At 46.1% G+C, this 20,820-nt stretch overlaps 1 protein-coding gene across 1 annotated transcript; it reads right to left on the bottom strand.

The window, feature by feature from the left end:
- Positions 1–5,295: 5,295 nt before the first annotated feature.
- On the bottom strand, positions 5,296–6,249 carry LOC142595576 (olfactory receptor 14C36-like). Its single transcript, XM_075724172.1, has one exon. The coding sequence runs from the start codon at positions 6,247–6,249 to the stop codon at positions 5,296–5,298; it is 954 nt and encodes a 317-aa protein (XP_075580287.1).
- Between the last annotated feature and the right edge of the window lie 14,571 nt (positions 6,250–20,820).

Here is a 20,820-nt window from a genome sequence, read left to right as displayed (position 1 = left end):
GAGGCTTTGTCACTAATGGCCCTCAGTGAGACTCATTAATGCTTCAAGGTACTTTGGGTTTTGCTTTTGACATTGAGTCTTGGAGAGGTTTGTGCAATCTCCTCTCAGTACTTGAGGTTCAAGGACTCTGCACCAAATACACTACAGCACTCATTAACATCAAGAAAGCCCTAACAAGCTATGTCTCTTCCTGTAATTGTCTTCTAGTCTTGCACAGTTAATTAGAGAGGTTTCCTAGTGCACTTCTGGAGAAACATTTCAAAGAACATCTAATAAAAATGAATGTTTGTTTTAAAGGGTGTAGTTTATTATGTTTCATTTTAGGGAAGAGAGGGTAGCAGCCTTGTCTGAGTGCTGTTGATGCAGGGTCTCTCCCAAGGAGGTCTGGACTGGTAGGAGAAGCTGTCCCTTGAGCTCTGACACAGCATGGACACCCTTGCTCCTCACCTCCCCAAGCCCATCATGGCTCTCATCGGCCACCTGGCACTGGCATCCCTTTTCTTTACATCAGACTTCTCCTCTTCAGTCTGCCGCTGGATGTTACAGCTCCTTTGTGCCAGCTCCCACCTGCTTTCCTTAGAGGCCTGGCTGCACAAAGGCAAAGAGGGATTTCTCTTATTTTTGAACAAGCAAAATAAGACTGATAAGACTCACCAGTCAAATGAAACACGCTCCCCAACTGTATGCCAAGTACAAGCTGCTACCAATGAAGTTCACCTTCCACAAGGCATAATCATGCCAGAAATCTTTTAGACAGAAAGGAAGTGGTAGAATAAACAAAATTAAAGTGTTGGCTAAAACCAGAATTAGACAGCATTCTGAAAGATAGGCAAGCTTTTAACTCCCTGAAGCTCAAAGTAGCTACTGGATTGTTGAGAGGTGTCTGAATAATCAAAGAGTAAGGGGAAGGGAAATCTAGGGAGCCACTGGAAGTGTTTCTGTGCAGATGGGCTAGGGGACTTCAGTTGCAGTCGGTTTAGTTAGGACAGGTGGAAATATGTGAAAGATGAGGGACATGAAATGCATAGCCTAGTAGAGAGAGGACTGACAATGCCACTGTAGAGGAAGGCCAATAGTTCTCCTCTTGCTATTCATGGACATCCTGAAAACTCCTCATTTTGATCTCAGGGGGAAACACTGACTTTTTATTAAAAGTATTCAATTGTTTCAGCTGATGAGGTCGTGCTTATACTGTTAAAGACATGTAAAATTTCAGAGGTTTTCAGGCAGCGCTCCACTGTCTGACCGTAAGTACGGAGGGCTACGTGGAGAGGAGCCCATGTCTCTGCAGCCCATGCCTGGGACTGGCAGCTGTCACAGAGGACCTGCTGGAGACTCCCTCCTGAGGGGAACGGAGGGTCCAATATGCCGGGTGGACCCTCCTCATAGGGAAGTCTGCTCCCTGCCAGGAGCCCGGGTCAGAGATATCACCAGGAGACTTCCCAGCCTGGTACGGCCCTCAGACTACTACCCCTTACTACTCTTCCATGTGGGTGGTGACGAAGTTGCAGTGCGTAGCCCAAGGGTGATTAAAAGAGACTTCAGGGCCTTGGGAGGCTTAGTGAGGGAATCGGGGGCACAGGTCATCTTTTCCTCCCTCCTTCCAGTTGTGGGAGGTGACATTGGTAGGAACAGGCAGATCCAATCTCTTAACACATGGCTCTGAGGCTGGTGCCACCGTCACAACCTTGGGTTCTTCGACAATGGGAGGGCCTACATGGCATCAGGCTGTAGGCAATCCAGGAGATTCCTGGAATGCATAGGCGACAACTTCCTAAGCCAGGTAATAGACACGCCTACCCGAGGGGACGCGATACCGGATCTGATGGTCACCAATGCAAGTGAGCTCATCCGTGATGTCAAGACTGGAGGCAGCTTGGGCTGCAGTGATCACACGTTGGTGGAGCTCACGCTCCTGAGGGATATGGGAAAAGCGAGGACTGCAGTCAGGACCCCAAATTTTAGGAAAGCAAACTTCCAGCTCTTCAAGGAGTTAGTCAGAAGGACCCCCTGGGAGACAGTCCTCAGGGACAGGGGAACGGAACAGAGTTGGCAGATCTTTAAGGACACCTTCCATAGAGCACAAGAGCTATCAGTCCCCAAGTGTAAAAAATCAGGCAAGGAAGGGAAGAGGCCAGCATGGTTGTGTCAAGACCTGCTGGTCAAACTAAAGAGTAAGAAGGAACTGCACAGGCAATGGAAGCAGGGACAGGTGTCCTGGGGTTAATACAGGGAAATGGCCCGGTTGTGTAGGGAGGAGGTCAGGAATTTAGTGTCCAATTAATTTCTCAGTCATTCCTGAGTATGTTAATTTCTGTAGGTCATCTATTCTTAAATAATTTTATTGTCTGTCCTTGAAAATTATTTCCATATCCTACTGTTATGTGACTATTAGAGCTAGACATACAATCCTAATAATAGTCTCGATAATCTAATTTCTACTTGATATTCTTCTTGTATTTGTCTGTAATATTTAAACATATAAAGCAAAAATACATAGGAAACATTTATTCCTTTTTTGCATAATTAACAATTTTATCATCTGCTCCCTCCAAGGAGCCTTTTGCCATTCATTCCTCCCTTCCCCTTCGTGTAGGTTGTTCTGTTCTCTTTATTTTTCTGTCTTGCTGCCTAATAATAATTTGTTCTTACTATATCTTTCATGTACACCTAACACTGCTGGCAAAAATCTTGCAATCTTCTTGTCTTCTTTCACGTGATTTCTCTCATTCCATGGTGTCTGCAGTGACGTTGACCAGAGGGAAGAAATCTCCTTTTATACTTCATGCTTTGCGAGGGGTTCACTTTTTCAAACTATATCGCTTTGTCAGGGGCTGTAGCGTTATGACCCCTTCAGAAGTAGTGAAGGTATTCTCCTTCGTTTCTTTAAAGAAAAAAAAGAAAAGAGAGAGAAACATAACTACCAAATGATGTTTATGTGTTCTTTAAGTGGTGCCAAAAGTTTGAATGTCTTATCTGTGGTTATATTGCAATTCAGTAATACAGTTACTAAGGTGTGACCACATAATTAAGTCCATTTCACTACACTTGCGGATGTTAGACCAAATGCATGCTGGATGTAATCTGTAAAGGACGGTAAAAACATCAGTTCTTACTCTGTGATCGCAAGTAAGATTTGCCTGGTTTCTTTGTCTTTTGATGCTGGAGTACAGCCCTTCTCCAAGTGCTAGGGTGATTATGTATACAGTGGAAAATGAAATTCTTCTGGTTGTTTAATTGTGACTATATGTTGACAGTGTTTCTGAGTACTTATCTTTAGCAGTTCCATCCTATGTATCCAGATTTGCAGAGTAGGCATTTTAGGCTTATGTCAGGTCTCTGAATTAACTCATCATTTTACAGCCCTTTGCACTAAAGCCATAAATGTTTTCTTGAGATATGTAAGCAATTTAGGTTGAAATCTGGTGCAGATTTCAGTTCTGAAAGTATATCGTCCCTTTTGCAATAAGAAAAAACCCATTTTGTGCTTGTTCTGTTCTCTTACAGTATCATTGATATCACTCTATATTCAGAGCAAGTTAAGTGCTGGGGTTTTGGATCATAGTTTCTTTTTGTATTTCTGGCGGTCTTCATTTACTTATTTATTTCTGCTTTGAATTGGTAACGTCAAAGCTAACAGAAGTGTGTGGAGTAATATAAATGTTTTTGTCATAGCTTGGTTGTCGTTCTTAACCCTTCTTCTGTTTCATTGCTTTTTTTTTAATACCAGATGTAAACCTCAGCATTCGATAGTGCAACTTTAATGTCACATTGGCTCTTAACTATGAATTAAAAATCAGTGAACTGTTTGTGTCAGAAAGTAAGATTTAGCCATACATGCAGGGAAATTGATGCTGTCAAATGTTCAGTGACATTAAAGTTTAACTATTAGAAAGAATAAATGTTCCGTTTAATCTCCTGTTTGAAAGACTGCTACAATGTAGTTGAGGTTCTCTATGAAACTTTGTCTTAACGTCAGACTGAAATGATAGGAAAACTAATGATTCTGGGATGTGAAATTATGTTCACTGAGTCCATTACTAAATATCTGCAATTTAATTGAATCTGAATTCCTCATTTTGTTGTTTGTGTGCACAGCTTTTGCTTTACCTATTAAGCTATTTTTATCTCAGTCCACGAGTTGTCTCACTTTTACCTTTCCTGGGCTCACTGGTGTGTGTGTGTTTGGGCGTACATGCTTTGCTGGTCAAGTGGGGCAAGCGAGGAGGAGGAGGCGGCCACCAGGATCTGGAGAGACGCAGGGTTGGAACTACCAAGTGGGTGATATCTCTGAGTGTGGGCAGACCCAAAGGCCAGGCCCACAGTGGAGGGACCATGGGGCTGTGTGAGCCCATGGGTAAGTTCTGCTGGGAACGTACAGAGCACTCATGCAACCTTCCCAGCAGATCAGTCTGAGAAGGGCACCGGGATGGGGCCGGTTGTGTTGTTCATGGATGTGTAAGTGCTGCTGTTGGTGTGGTGGCTGTTAACAGTGCTATTGCCTGTTAGAGCTGGTCTGTGTAGGGTTGGCTGTGTCCATCTTTGTTTCCTTGCAGACACCTGCATTTTGCCCCTTCCCTTTGGGGTGACTCCACCTTGGGCGATCTCTCCTTTTGTGGGGCTCCAGTCACTGCCCACCTCAGTCACACACTCTCCCTGGAGAAGCCCCGGGCTCTCCAGGCAGCTCTGGATTCCCTTCCTGGAGGATGTCTTCTTCCCTGTCCCATGTGGGACAGCCCTGGCTATGTACCTTGGTGACCATCCACCATCACCACAGTCACCACACACCAATGGGTGAGTGCAAAATCCAGCCTTTGGTCTCTAACAAAGCTGTCGGTCCTGTCATAGGTGAAGCAGCCTGAGGAGGCAATGGGGAGCTCATGCACCATCTCCACGGCCATTGGACATCAAGAAGAGAGCCTGTAAAACCAGAACTTTTGATCCAATGGAAACCAACATTACCATGCATTTAACCCCAAACACAGGGAGAACACAAAGGAAAAAAAGACACTTTAAAAGACCAATTCCTTAGACTTTTTCTTGGAAGCAACTTTGTAAGAACAGCACAGCCAGCACCTGCAACCAGGAAATCCCCTTTTATTAAACAGTTGCTATCGGAGAGCTCACACCAGATGCTATCGAAGAGCTCACACCAGACACAGTGTTGTGCCAGGGTCAGACACAACAGGATCAAACAAGAGAAGCAGTCGAAACCCAGCAAAAATATGTAAAAGTATGATTATCACAAGGGAAAAGTCAGGAGAGTCCTAGCCTAAGCTAAACCCTGGGAAATGTTCAGAGAATGGGAGTCAGGTTATTGTCAGTGTAACAGGGTGAGTTGGGCCAGTTCCATAGGGCATCCTTGAGCTCCTGGTTCCTCATGCTGTACATGAGGGGGTTCACTGCTGGAGGCACCACTGAGTACACAACTGCCAGCACCAGGTCCACGGATGGGGAGGAGATGGAGGGGGGCTTCAGGTAGGCAAACGTGCCAGTGCTGACAAACAGGGAGACCACGATGATGTGAGGGAGGCACGTGGAGAAGGCTTTGTGGCGTCCCTGCTCAGAGGGGATCCTCAGCACGGCCCTGAAGATCTGCACATAGGACAACACGATGAAAATAAAAGACCCAAAAGCTAAGGAAAAACTAACCACGAGAATCCCAAATTCCCTGAGGTAGGACTGTGAGCAGGAGAGCTTGAGGATCTGTGGGATTTCACAGAAGAACTGGTCCAGGGCATTGCCATAGCAGAGGGGTATGGAAAATGTATTGGCTGTGTGCAGCAAAGCATAAAGAAACCCAGTGCTCCAGGCAGCTGCTGCCATGTGGACACAAGCTCTGCTGCCCAGCAGGGTCCCGTAGTGCAGGGGTTTGCAGATGGCAACGTAGCGGTCGTAGGCCATGATGGTGAGAAGACAATACTCTGCTACTACCAAGAAGAGAAAGAAAAAAAACTGTGCAGCACATCCTGAGTAGGAGATGGCCCTTGTGTCCCACAGGGAATTGGCCATGGCTTTAGGGACAGTGGTGGTGATGCAGGCCAGGTCGAGGAAGGAGAGGTTGAGGAGGAAGAAGTACATGGGGGTGTGGAGGCGGTGGTCACAGGCTATGGCGGTGATGATGAGGCCGTTGCCCAGGAGGGCAGCCAGGTAGATGCCCAGGAAGAGCCAGAAGTGCAGGAGCTGCAGCTCCCACGTGTCTGCAAATGCCAGGAGGAGGAACTCGGTGATGGAGCTGCCGTTGGACATCTGCTGCCTCTGGGCATGGGGACTGTCATTGGAGAAAAAGACATTGACAAGTTAGGGGAGAACAGAGCGAGTTCTGCAAGGCAAGAGGATTGCCTGTGGCTCAGTGCAGAGGGAGGGCAGCTGCAGAGGGCACAGTCCCTCTGCCTAGTTCCCTGTTTCTCTGGGCTTGCACCTTTCTGAGATGGAGGCTGATCACACACCCATGTTACCCTGAAAAGCCACCAGGCACTGCTGAGAGCAGAGGGATCTACCACAGACCACTAAATGTCTCAGCCTTTCTCAAGGTCTCAGCACCCCACTTCTAGCCAACAACACACATGGCTCATTTCACAAACACAACAGCATTTTCTCTGTCATAGCATCTCTGCGCCCCTCCCTGGGAATTTCAGATGACACAAAGATGCTATAGGACAGGTTTTCATCACGGAGAGAAGCTCAGAGCCTGGAAGGAAACCTCCAGCTGATAGCCAAGTGTCTTAGTGGTGGCATTTGAATAAGGGAGATTCAGCTCATGGCCTCCATGCACTGACTGCATTGCCCACTGCCCCACAGCTTAGAGGAAAGCTGGGACACTTGTTCCCATGGACACACAGGCATGGGGGGACCCACAAGACCAGTGTGTGACTCTGCAGCTGAAACTCCATCTGCCCAGGGAGCCTGACAGCAAGAAGGAAATAACCCCAGCACTAACAGAGACAAGTGGAGCGAGAAGGAGAACTGGAGTGAGGGTGTGGGTGAGAGAGGCCAGGGCAGAGGCAGGCGGGCCCTCAGGCCAGCGTTGCCCTTCCCCAGCTGTGCCCACCACCTCCCAGGCACCAGCATTGCCGGGCAGCTGCTCTCAGCCCCTGTGCTCTGCAGAGGGCACTGGCCGTGGGGCTGGAGAGCTGCAGCACAGCTCTGCTGGAGCTCTGGCTGCAGAGGAGCTGGTTCGCGCCTTGGAGCCCCCAGCCCTTGGGGCAGAGGCTTTGCTGGCTGGGAGAGGAGGCAAGGGGGCTTGCTCAGGGGGAGGGCTCTGCATGGGACGGGATGAGACGGAGGTTTCTGAATTCTCCCTCCCACAACATTTCTATTTTGTGTTTCCTCTCATATCCCTGTTGCCTGGAGATTTTCCGCCTGGGAGCTGTTTCCTTGTCCTGTATCTTTGCCTTTCAACACTCACACACACTGTCCCAACCTCTGTGCACTCGCCTTAGCCCTCCAGAAACCTGCCTGTTTGCAGGGCACTGGCTGGGTGCATGTAGAAAAAAGGACAGGTCAGAGTAAGCCTGATGGGTGCAGCAAAGGTGATGCTGTTTCTGTCCAAAGGCAGAGGTGGGGCTGGGAACACATTAGGTGAGACGTGGAACACCTACTGATCACTCAGAGTTACAGTTCAGCAGTCTCAGTGAGTTCTCAAAATTAAGAACTCCTTTATCACTTATTCCCTCCCATTTCTCAAGAGTAGGAAATTGAATTCTCAGACTCAGAAAAGCTCCTTCTCTTTAGAGTAATCATTGTCTTGATCTTCCCCTTGAAACCTCCTACTGGAAATATGCAGGAGGTGAGCTGAAGCTCTGAGCAGCCCTGACGCATGCAGCACCCTCTCACCAGCAGAAGGACACCGCCTTGCTGGGGTCACTCTGTCCACCCACAGCTTCTCCTGGCAGAACCATGGGGAGTGCCCTGGGCAGCCTGAGAGCTGACCCTGGCAGGCAGCAGAGTCCCTGCCCCGGCACACAGCACCCTGGGGTGCAGGGACCCTGCTCACAAGGACAGCCCTGGGTGCTTCTGGCTGCGCACCCGTCTTCACACCCCTGCAGCCATCCCTTGGAGAAGGCAGCTGTCATGCCCTGTCCCTCGGACAGGGCAGCAGGGGATCCCTGCTCTGATTTATGCCCTCATTCTCTATACTAGAGAACAATTGAGAGTTGTACTTACAGATCCTGTCATCTGTGGGATGTGCCAGCTTTAGGAGACCCCTCAAGGAAATGCAGCTGCATTGCCCTGCAGTAAGAGACTTATCATGTAGACTGCTGTGAAGATTTCTTCCCCAGTGACCTCTCAGCACCCTCCCACCCCACATTGCCTTTAACCTCTCCCTGCTTCCCTCCTCTCCCCTCCCTGCCTGCAGGCACTGCCCTCAGCCCTGCTGCGCTTGGCACAGGAGCTGCTCCTGGGCAGAGCTGTCTCTCTGCAGCGCTGCCCGCTTGCCAGGAGCTGCCTGCGTCCCAGGAGCCCGGCCCAGCTCAGCAGCACAGCACCAGCCCAAGGCAGCATTTGCTCTGCCCCTCTGGGCTCCCTTGTGTTGTCCCTGGGGCTGCAGGGGAACCTGCTGTGACACAGCCTGAAGCCATCACTGATGCTCCCTCCCACAGCTGGGGAGAGACACTGCTTTCCACCAGTGGCATTCTCTTAACAGAGAAATATTTAGGTCCTGTAATCACTTTTTTCTTGGCTCCACATTAGACAGGACACCCAGGCAGTGACAGGCAGGGATCTCCTTTGCCCCTGATGAGGGAAGGGATTCAGCAGAGTCAATTTAGGAATCTCATCCTGGGCTGCAAGGGCTCTCAGCTCCCTCCCATGCAGAGCACAAACCCACAGGAGGGGGGATTCCTCTTGTCTCTCTTCAGGTGGGCACAACATGGGCACCTGAATGTGAGCTCCTTGTCTCAGCTCCCATGGCAATAATGGAGATGGAGGGCAGGAGGGAGCTGTTCAGGCACAAACACCTGGTGACATTTGGGCTTCAGGAGGTGGTCCAAGACATGTGCAGGTGACTGCCAGCTCTAAGGGAGCAGCTCACAGAGTGTGGTGGGTTAACCCTGGGCAGCAACTAAGCACCACACAGCCGCTCGCTCACTCCCCATGCCCGGTGGGATGGGGAGAGATTTGGAAGGTTAAAAGTGAGAAGACTCGTGCGTTAAGAACAGTTTAATAATTGAAATAAATTAAGTAAAATAGTCATAGTAGTATTAATAACAACATATAACTCTGTGTACCCGTGCTGCAGCCACATGCCATCCACATGACTGAAAGGGTCTCTCTCCTCTTGCTCGCGAGTACATCCATCTTCAAGCTCACTCGCAAATTGCACACGCACGCAGCGCTCCACCAGTACCTGGCCCTGGACACTCGGTGTTTCCAGCTGCTGGGTCCCTATGTCCTGTGTTCCCTTCTGCCACTGCTAGCAGCCAGGCCTCTGCACCCACCCCCGCACCAGGTACACAGAGGGGGGCCATGCAGAAAAGGATTTGGAATCGCCCTCCAAAAGGAGGTAGGACGGGATGTGGGGATTAGGTGCAGGGCTCAGTCAAACCAGCAAACCAAACAGCAGCTGGCTCCTTGACCCCCCCTCCTCTCCGTTTTCCATGCTTGTACATCCCCCTCAGCTCCCTTGGCTCCTGCCTTTCTGCGCCCATGCCTCCTCCCAAACAAGGGACCTACCCCTGCTTATTTTTTCCCTCCTTGCTCCCATGTTTGCCACACCTGGGAACAGATGTGGTCATTCAGGCGCTGTTCGCTAGGCCGTCTTGGACTGCCATGGCATTACTGATGCGGTCTCCTGGGTATGGCTGTCCCTGCCAGATTCCTCTCCCCAAAGTGACCCCAACTCTTCCTTCAATTTGCTGTCCAGTGTGGCCACCTCTCACATCCATCCCCCTTAACCACCTGCAAAATCTGGGGCTGCAACAGCAGAGGATCCACAGAAGACAAGTTGGCTGCTCTAAAGCTACCTTCTGTCTGCTCTGAGCAGATACTGGGCACCATCTTCAGGTCCATTTCAAAATCCAAAGCAGCCTGGAGCCAGTTGGTTTGGGGCCCAGCTCTGGTGCCCATGAAGCCATGCTACGCCTCAAGGGCCCTGAGAGCAGCTCTTCCACTTTCAGGCAGAGCCTGCCCTGCCATCCTAGGGACCAGGCTGCACTCGGCTGGGTGCCTCAGCTCTACCCCCACAAGCTAGGGTGGCAGCAGGAAGCTCCCGCACCTTGCACGCCCTTTGAGGCTGCCATTCTTCAGGCCACTGCTCTCTGCCCTCCGGGGACCCAGCCCTGCTCAGCAAATGCAACGCACATGCCTGGCTCCTGCTTTTCTCCCGTGACTGCCCTGCACTCCAGCATGTGAGCAGCTGTAGCTGACACCCGGCTGCCCCACCAAGTCTCACTGATACCAATGATATCCCAGCTCTGGGAAATGGACCCAGGCTTCCAGTTCATCTTGGTTGTTTCTCACACTGCCTGCCCTGGTGTACAAGCATTTCAGATATGCTCCTGACCCATCCCTGCTCCCAGGAGCAGCGTAAATGTTCCACTAGCGCTGCCACCCTCAGGCGATGTATACAACTTGGATACAACCTGTATACAACCCGAAGATAATACTGCAGAAGAGTTGGGAAATAAAATGAAAAAGAAAAGACAAACCCCCAAAACCCAGAACTGACAGTCAATGTATTAACTCCCACTTCCAACAGAAGACTAAGCAGAAATGAACACAAAGCAAGTGGGAAAGGGGACAGAAAATAGCAGGAAAAGGCTAATCTCGCTGCTGCAGTGCTGCATGTAAATTACAGTGGTTTCCTAAAACCCAATGGCTTGGCTAAACTCAAAATTCAGCCAGGAAGGATCACAGCTGTGCTTGACAGCGCTAAAACAACGGGCATGACTCTGCATTTCTGCAGCCTGTAAGGACAAACACCAACCAGAGACCCTTGCACTTAACTGAAATAGTCATACTAAACCAAGAAGGATCCACTTGCTTGCTTTGGCTGTAGGAACAGCGGGACGGCAGCCCAAATCTGCAAGTGTAGAATGATGGTGAACATGAAAGCAACAGAATGAAGAAATACTCAAAGTATAAGCTTTTGTGCATCTTTTTTTTAAAAAAAATTCTTCACTCATTTTAATTTTGCTGCTTTACTGTTCAACAAGAATTGGCAAGCTTTCCAGTGATTTATTCCTGCCACACTAAGATACAGCTTCTGCTTTGAAATTTGAAAACCGCACTCTGTAGACCAAAGCCTGAGGTAGCTTGAAGAATTAGCTGCATTGCTAATTGTGCCTCCAAGACCAGAAGCACCTGAGGCTGCAGAGCTTTGACAGGGGGAGGGAGAGAGGACTTGTGAAGAGAGATGCAAGGCTTCCACCTTCCCTACAGCCACCCACAGCCCAAATCAGGGACAGTCAGAGCAAACAAGAAGGGAATGGTTTTGCTTTCTCTTTCATTCACTTGAATTACTTCTAACTAACTCTAAGTCTTCCCTCCCGCTCCAGGATTTTTCCTTTGTTTTAATTTTTTTTTTTTTGAGATTTCTCTGTTCCCTTATGGTAAGATGCTACTTAGAAATGTAATACAGACATGCCAGGGAATACACGAGGCTAGAAGAATCTTAACTTTATTTATGAACATGTGATTTGTGTTTATACACAAAGTATAACTAGTAAAGTATAGCTAGTTAACAAAGAGAAAAATAACCATGCAATTGTCCATGTTCCAGAATAGCTTCTGCAATGCTCCCCTCCCCAAAAGGTACTCCGCTTCTATCTTCCCAAAGTGGGAACTACTCTTTACAGGATAGTATCAAAATATTCTCATCCTTTTAAGAGGAAGATGTTCTAACACTGTCTGTGTCCGGCTACTCCTTCTTCACTTTTTTCACAGGAGGTTCCATTTGAGCAGATTTTTCACAATCAGTGTCCACCTTCCTCTCCCACGTGCTGTATCTTTCCTTTTCTAATGCACGTCGGATGGCAGCAGATCTGCCATAGGGAGCTTTCTTATCATATGGTGGAACTTCTCTGTGCCTGTTAAAATACTCCCTTTCTCCTTGCCCTTGAGGTGTTGTCCGTTTAGTGGGAGACTGGCCTCTAAATACTGGCGATCTTGACTGTGAATGGGATCTTCTGTATGGGGGTGACCTTGACCTTGACCCATGATAACCATGTACCCTTGACCTAGAATGAGAGTTACCACTCTTCCCTTTGCCTCTTCTTGGATATGGTGGTGATCTTGAGTAGGAATGAGAACAGGAATGTCTAAATGATTGAGAGGAGGAGCTAATGCGGGAAGAACTGCATCTTGACTTGGAGTCGGTATATGAACTTCTAGAGGAAGATGAAGCACTACACAGAGCCTTGGACCTTAGTAAAAACAGAACACAAAAAAAAATACTGAAGGTAATTCAAAAGAGTCACTCTCCCCAACTTGGTTTGGTGTTTTTTTTTTCCTCTCCATATGCTTCTGTCAAAGCTTCTTTCAGCTGCTGGCATGATGCTACTGCAAAGCAAAGAACTTGATAACATGTAAGAGTTTCTGCTTACAAGACAAAACAGCTGTTGCTTTGTTAGTGTAAAAACATCCAGTAAGGGTAACTCTATTTCCACTCACCTCTGTCACACCATAGCTGTTGATTGAGCTATGTGACTCAATGCCATTACTCTAGGAAAGATCCTGAGAGCACGACTAACAGATCAGACTCCCGCCCAAGTGATTTTGAGGGATAGAAAACATCAGCTACCCTGAGTTTTTTCTTCACAGGTTTTTCTTTTATTATTTTTTTAAAGAACCATTATTTCACATTATTCCGCCTATGGCCATTACCATCATTCCTCCTCTCGAAGTCCTTCACCAATTTAAGATTTCCTTAAACAAGCCTGATCTCTTAATTCCTATGAAAAATTCAACAATGTCAACAGAATACTAGCGAAAGCCACCAGTTTGCAGTCCAGGTTCAAATCTCTCCATGTATCCCCCAGAAATAAGCAAAAAAGGAAATCAAGACAATTTCTCTCACATATCTCCTCCAAAGTGCTTTGAGGTCACGGTTACAATCAGAATAGGGAGACACAGAAAATCCAGCAACTACACCTACTCAGTTTCCAGCCTCTCACGGCTGTCAGGAGGTGAAGGATGTCACTGCAGAGAAGCTTTAGTAAAAGAGACGCCTGTTCCTTAACAACGGCTGCCAAATGACAACTATTGGTCAACCTGAATCTCTGCCAGAGTTGAGCTAGCAACCTACATGTGCAGCTCCTATCACTGCTAATCCTTTGAGTCATCCATTCCATCTAACGAGAGAGGTGAAGTGGAACTCCTCCTGGTTCTTCCAGACAATCTGCTTCTCCTTTACGGACATGGAAGGCAGTCACCTGGAAAACGAATGCCTACGCTCTTCTTGAATCTTTTTATAGTTCATCAGTTCCTTAGCAAAATCATGTGTAAACAGCTATCTGTGCATACTCAGTTCATTATAAACCAGCTGCTGTACAAGTCATGTGTTACGGCCTTGTTTAACAGGTTACAAGTGGTCATCTATTGAATTTCTGTAGAATACTGACAGTTCCCAGCCTGCTCTGCCACCTGCTGAGCAAATTGTTCTGGCTCTCATTGGATGACCTTTTGGAGTGGGGAGACACATACACAAAAACAATCCATTCAGTTGGTCTGAAGAGAATTCTTTTCAGGAAATCCTGAAGTTATAGTTACTTACCAGCTGTGGGTATTGGTTGTCCTTGGGGGCCCAGAACACTTGCTACTGCTGGCTGTCTTTGAACAGGATCCTGGTAGCCCTTGTGAATAAATGCAAACAGTTGGAAAATGAGCTCTACGAAAATACAAGAATCAGTTCGTATGTTGAAATAAAACTTACCTTCTCTTCCAACAAACTGCTGATTGACAGAGGGGAAGGTTTAGACAGTCGGCGGCACTCACCAGCACAGCAGCAGGTGGTCAGGAGTGGTGGTGGTGGTGGTGGTGGTGGCTGTTGCTGCTGCTGTCGAATCTGGGTATTGAGCCTTTTTGCGTAGCCAGTTCCATTTTTGAAGCTGCTCACAGCCTGGAGGCAGAAAAACATTTACCAAAAGGTAATATGGAACTTCAGTAGATACACCAACAAAAGCCTCCACAGAGTAAAATTGCTTTTGTATTCCTGTAAATGCTACCAACCCTAAAATAAATCACCATATAGATATATGAACACATCTCATTAGACACTGATATTACTGACTGGTGACTCGGAGTATCTGTGTTTAAAGTACTTCAGTGTTAACACCAAATTTGAAAGCGAGGCAATCATCTTAAACAAAAGTGTGACCTTGAATGTGCCAGGCTGTAAGCTTCTATAACAACAGATCATGGATTTCAAAAGTAAATTTGGCCTTGTTCAATTTAGCCTTGCTTAAAGGAGATGTAAATTAGTATTTGCTTCCCTTTCACCTTCTCACAAATAGACTTTTCTTACAAACAGTTTATGTAAAAGGCATCATGGTACCTGGCGTAGAAACTTGTTGGCAATTAAAGAATCAGGCGAAACATCTGTCTGATGGCACATTTGGCATGTATGCTCCTCAGTTGCCAGCAACGCTGTTCTAATACCTGTGAATAATTAGAACCATCAAAACAGTTTTTAGCCAAAGTAAGGACATTTGTTGGCTTCTAATCAATTCTCAAAACACATCTAAGATTAATGGGTGAATATGGTCTTGAATTGAGAGCATGAAGCTATAAAAGTTCAATAGTGTCAAAAATGTCTCGTATGCAGCACACAACTGTGCAGTTTTGATATTTCACTACTGTCACACCTGAAGATGTAGAGTAGGCTGTGTCTTGATGTCTCCACTAGTCTTTTTTCCACTGTATAGTGCAGCGAGAAGTCACCAACCTTGAGGTTAATGAATAAAACACGTCTTAAAAAACCATGAGTAGGTTTGAGTTCTGAAGGCTTTAACCAGCTCTCCCTGGAGAAGAATGTGGATTAAATGCCTAACTGTCCCTTTGTTGCAGAGCACAGTCAGGCACCAGAGCTGGCTGTATAATTTTGTATGAGGGAAAGGGCTGTGGACAAACTAAATGCATTCCATATCTAATACTGTAATCACCTGCACAGTGACGCACTCTTCTCATACTCATCCTTCTGCATGTTAAGAGGATTTAACGACATACATGAACAGGGGAAAAAGCTTTCTGCATTTTTTTCCTTTATGCGAGAAGAATCCTTTCCTGTTCAGGGTATACTGAAGTATTAAGTAGAAGTGGTAACAAAGCAATTTCTTTATCTCCTATTTCTGCTTTCAGAAGATCAGATGTGATGTTTTGAATGAACAGAGAGGGGAGTAACACTTACATTCATCACAGTAACTGTTTCCACAGCAGGGAATAACAGCTGCATCTGTCATTAGATCTTTACAGATGAGACACAACAACTCCTCTGGAATAGGATCCTCTGAGGAGGAGGAGAATGGCTCCGCTGGTAGAAAGGGAGGTTTTTCCTTCTTGCCTCTAGCATAAGCTTCCCTGGAGACAGGGTGGGGAAGGAAAAAGGAAAAAGTTAAAGATGGGTAAAGGGAAACTTTTCCAAACTTTGGATTTTATCAAAGGAAGAGAATAGATAGAATCCGTCTCACTCCCTGTTAGCCTTCTAACATGTAGGCATTTTGTTTGAACTACTTTTCTATATCCACAGCACTAGAAGAGGGAGGGGGGAAGAATTTTCCTTCTGCAGAACTCTCCCATTCATTGGATCAACTCAGACACCAGCTCAGACTAGAAAAAGAATTCCTTGACAGCGGGAAATCAGGTGAAATGAATCCCAACTCTCCTTGGCCAGAGGGTAAGTGTAAATTGCAGGCTCAGGGTAAACTTAGTCTCCAAGTAACTGTGTTTGATAAATGGAGCAAGTCTGTGTTACAGCTTCTACAAAAGGAGATCCACAACAGAAAAACACAAGTGCTACCAAGTGCATTTGAAAACAGCCACTCTTGTCAGCACACAGTAGTGTTTTCTTAGTTTATAGCCACAGGAAAACTTCAGTCTGTTTCACACATGGGACTGGATAAAAGTCAGGGGGGCAGGAAATCTCAGTCCAACAGCTCTTTGTTAAATTTTGCAGGAAGCCTTTGAAGCATAACCCAGAAGCAAAATGAGCGTTCAAAGAGAACAACTCCTCTGTAAGCGCTACTGAAACGTTTTGCAGAAATACAGATTCTTAGCATACCGCAAGTTTCACCAACTTGCAGGGGCAGGAACAGAAGGACCGCCCTATTTTAATGGTAGAAAGTATCACCGATTTTAAGGGTAAGCTACAATGACAATGCTTCCTCTCCTGTTATTCCAGATGCTGGCCAACTTGGTTGCATTGCCACTCGGATGTTTACACATGGTTTCTCTCGTTCCCTTTGTGGTCAGTCCAATTAATTCCTTACTTACGCATTAATAGTTGGTATTGCATATTTTCCACTCTTTGTCAGCATAGCACCCTTGGTGTTGGGATCTTTCACCTCCACCATGAAACTCATGGGAATTCCTGTGCTCTTTTTAACTCCGGGAACAGACTCAAATTGTTTGTCCTGTTAAGGAAAGAAATGCAGACATATCTCATCTCAAGACCCACACTTAAAATGACATTTCAAGGTCTATTTGAAGCAGCAAAAGCCTTTACTGCTCTCCTTGTACCTAGCCTAAGGGTTGCTCGACTAAAGTATGTATTTTCCTAAAAGAACAGAGCCAGGACATTCCAGAAGCTTGAGCAGTGTTTTGAACTCATTTGACATTCCTTGGCTTAACTTCAGGTTCCTGAAGGGCGAAACATCCCTGCACTCGCCATCCACTCAGAGAAGAGACACAAACCCGCTCCTGCTCCCCAGCGCAATTCAGCGTGACAGCTCAGTTCGCTGCTCTGAATCACTCGCTGGGGAACTTGTGTTCACCATCTCTAGATGAAGGTGGAATTCAGACCTCATGCATATACATTCAGTGACGAACGTTCAATGGCATGAATCCTCAACCAGAGGCTTGTGTAATTAAAACACGCACATAGTCACAAGATGGGGTCAAGAGAAACATCTTGGGTTCAGACAGAATCCTAAAACCTGTCTAAAACCAGTCATTAAAAAGAGTTAAAACCAGAAACATTTTCAGTGATATTGAAATATACAAAAATGTGCGTGAAAGTCTACAGAGAAAGGTCTATGGACATATTTAATGCCTATGACATTGAAAAAAGACATTTTTGCATTTGTAATTGCAGGTTTCCCTGGAAGTTTGAAGGCCTTTGCAACATTGCCAGGTAACCTCTGTCTTTCACCTCTAGAGAAACAATTCTTAATAGGAGTGTTTCTGTATTTGTTCCATGACTGCCAAGGTAAAAACAATGACAAACTACTGAACACCAGCAGTCCCCCACAGTCTTACCCCATGTGTTGGGCAGTTCTTCCTATAGTGGCCAGGTTTTCCACAATGGAAGCAAGTGTAAGATGGTGGAGGTGGACCCAAGGCTATCCTCATGTAACTGAAAGATTTTGGGGAAAGAAAGGTATGCAAAGGTGTCTCTCTTGTTCCAACAAGCATCTCTGCAGCTTTTCCATCATCTTCAAAGAACAGATCTGACATCAGCAACGCTTACTTGGATGGATCATATTCCTGGCAAGACTGTATCATCATCGCTGTTATTTTATCTCCTTCGGAAGCATCGGCTTCAGCCAGATTGGCAGTCTGTTTAACAGGTCAGGATTTGACACACGCATGAGAAACACAGTGCAGCCCCCACGGCCAAAGACCACAGCACTCACCCAGTCCCGTCAAGAGCAGCACAACGCCAGCTGAGGGTGCACCAAAACAGCTACTCATAAAACAGAGTGGTGCTGAAGATGTTCTGGGGAGTCCTTACACCTTTACGTGGGGGTTGGGTGCCCGTTAACCTGCTTGACAAGAGCATTCCTGGGCACCCAAAACCTTAGGCTCTGTCTGTACCTTACATAAAGGCTTGTGGAACCAGTCCCATTTTCTTCCAAGAGCACTCACGCTATGCGTAGAAACATTTACACTGTCCAGTATTTTTTAATTGATTTTAGGCTCCAGACTATTTGAAGGAGAAGATCTCCACTGTACATTTAACTGAGAAAGATGTATGCCACTATCATGATTTACATTTTGCAGCATTAAAAGGACACTCAACTTAGCAGTTGGGGAAGTTGTTTCTGCTTGCTGAAATTGAGCTTCAGACACAGAAGCATGAAAAGGAATCAAGCTTTTTAGAATCCCTCAGCAAGACAAAGGATTCTTTTCAGTAGAAATGTCACCATCATGTGCTGTAGGCAGTCCAAACTGCATGCTCCCCCCTACTAACTTCTTCATATGAAGTGATGTAACTACAGGAAGTAAAACCTGCCCTTTTTTTCCAGTTGACTGTGTCCTTTTAACATACAAATTGTAATATAAACCATACACACAACTACATCTTCAAATTCTTGAAGCCAGCTGATTTTGTTTAAACAGTATTTGGTCAGATTTTTTTATTACACACTAGTGCAGACACAGGCAGGGTCAAAGGGAGTGACTGTAAATGACTTGGACCTTCAAGAACCGATCTTTCAGATCAGCCGCACATGCTTTTGGTTTTAGATGCATTCACTCACAAAAGCAACCATCTAGTTTCAGTATTTTATTAAATGCTTGTTTCATATACACAGTTTTTTCTTAACTGTAATATCATCCACATCAACATCTTTGAAGTCATTGCCATTAACATTTACAGACAACTTTACAGATACTTGACTAGTTTGTTTGAACCCAAACAGTTTACAAAACACTTGCAAAACACAAAAAACACATCCTAGGAATAGACCATAATTAACTTATGGCATTTAATACATAGGAATAACAAACCGGTAAACTTCTTACCACCTATTGCCTCCATGATAAGCTGGTCTGCACTCAAGGGGTTAGAGCAAGTAACAGTTTTGAGCTGCTTTATGTTATGTTCCTGTATTTTTCTTTAAACTTTCTCAAAAGCTTAAATGTCTACACCACTTGGACAGTTTTTCTCATTTCAGAGGAAAACTTCACATGAGTTTACAGATCAAAGGACACATTTAGGGTCAGCACTAACGGAGTCCAATTTCTTCTGGTGGCTACCTTCCACAGTAATTTTTCTTTTCTCCACCCAAAATGTACACAGTGTAATTTCTGCAGTGAGTGAGGGAAGAAGTTACGAGTGGGAAGACACGTATCTTTCTTGCAAATGAACTCCAGCCTTTAATTTTCGGAAGAAAGAAGCAGCTCCCCTGCACTAAGCCCTGCCTTCTCTAATCTTTGTCACTCGAAAGACCACTCATTTAATTGGCTAGCACTATGCCTTTGCACAAAGTGCAACCACTATTGAAATCACCAGGCAAAGGTACACATTGTTGAGAACAAAATGCAAGCAGTTCCACAGCAAAACACGGCACTGCAACAGTTTCAGAAGGTCACATCTGGTAATATGCCACACATACACATTGGCATGTTCCTATAAACAGTCAGGTACATTTACACAATTTACACAGCCTGCATTCAAACAAATTACATTGTATTGTCCACTTGTTGCATCAAGAGGGCTTTGGAAGGTACCCAATTTATCGTTGTAAGTCCAGTCGCGTTCAGTACACTGAACTATCACGATTACGAATGCACAAATAATGTAGGCACCTTTTGTCTAGTCATGCTGCATGAACCACCACGGCCACACTTAAAGCGTCTGGTCGCGTTCAATGACCACTATCACGGCTAGACCAATAAATCAAAGCAATTTATTAAAGCAACAGACACAGGTTCGTTGGATTACCGGTGATAAATTCACTGACTGCAAAGCATATGCAAATACCAAAGTTTTGGATAACACAGATGCATCAAAAGACATAAAAGCGACTCTATAGAGGTTTCTAAATTTCCCAGGGAGGCACTTGGTATAACCAAGTGTTAGATTCTTACTCAAAGACGTCCCGATGAGGGAGAAGAGAGGCTCAGCCCGTCGACTGATCCCAGAGGTCAGAGTAGCACGCGATGGTATCTTCCCTAACATGCCCTCTCTCTTAGGCTAATTTATACTATTTTTTATCTTTCAGGTGGCGCTTGAGTGACTCTAGTCATACATACTTTGTTACAACTGGTGTAAAACTTTCTTGCTTCGCTTTAAAGGTATAGGCTTGGAGAAATTCAAATCACAAGCTCAGTGAGGAGTGGTCGCACCTTAGAGGTGGGTAGGTTTTGGGGTGGAGGTGTGTTTTGGTATTATAATGATATTATAATGAGCAAAAGTTTACCAAAGGGCAGCATTTTGTCAAAACCGTGACAGGTTGTTGGCCCAGGGTCTCATTATACCCTTTCCTGTTGTCCTTCTTCATTCATCCATTGTTTGCCCAAGTTCTCGCAGTGTTCTGCTATACTACAGGCTGTTCCTTTGGTCAGTACATCTACAATAGACTGCTTGCCATGACTACACAAAGACTAAAAGCAGCAGCAATAAGGCAACAAATGCTTCGTCTTTTCATGTTCGTAGATAGAACAAGTCTCCAGGCTTGACGGAGTGTACTGGGGAATCCAAGGGCACAGGAGCTGCCCTGGCTGGGCAGAATGCTTCACAGCAGTCCCATCTGGGGTGCCACACAGAGCCTGGCTGCAGTCTCTCCACACCGCTCCACCCTCCGGGCAGTTCCTCTTAGAGCCAACACACCAAGTTCCCCTGGTGTTGCCAACGTCTAAGGTTGCAGGCCCAGGGAATTTCCGTGAAATTGATTCCATGCATACCAGCTGCACTCCACCCTGGAAGCTTCTTCAGTGCTT

This window comes from Pelecanus crispus, chromosome 21, assembly GCF_030463565.1.
Source record: "Pelecanus crispus isolate bPelCri1 chromosome 21, bPelCri1.pri, whole genome shotgun sequence".
Taxonomy (NCBI): Eukaryota; Metazoa; Chordata; class Aves; order Pelecaniformes; family Pelecanidae; genus Pelecanus; species Pelecanus crispus.
This window is presented reverse-complemented; position numbering and strand designations above follow the sequence as displayed.

What these genes read in the sequence shown, in the direction of transcription:
- LOC142595576 (XM_075724172.1), bottom strand. Translation starts at nt 6,249, where the DNA reads ATGTCCAACGGCAGCTCCATCACCGAGTTCCTCCTCCTGGCATTTGCA.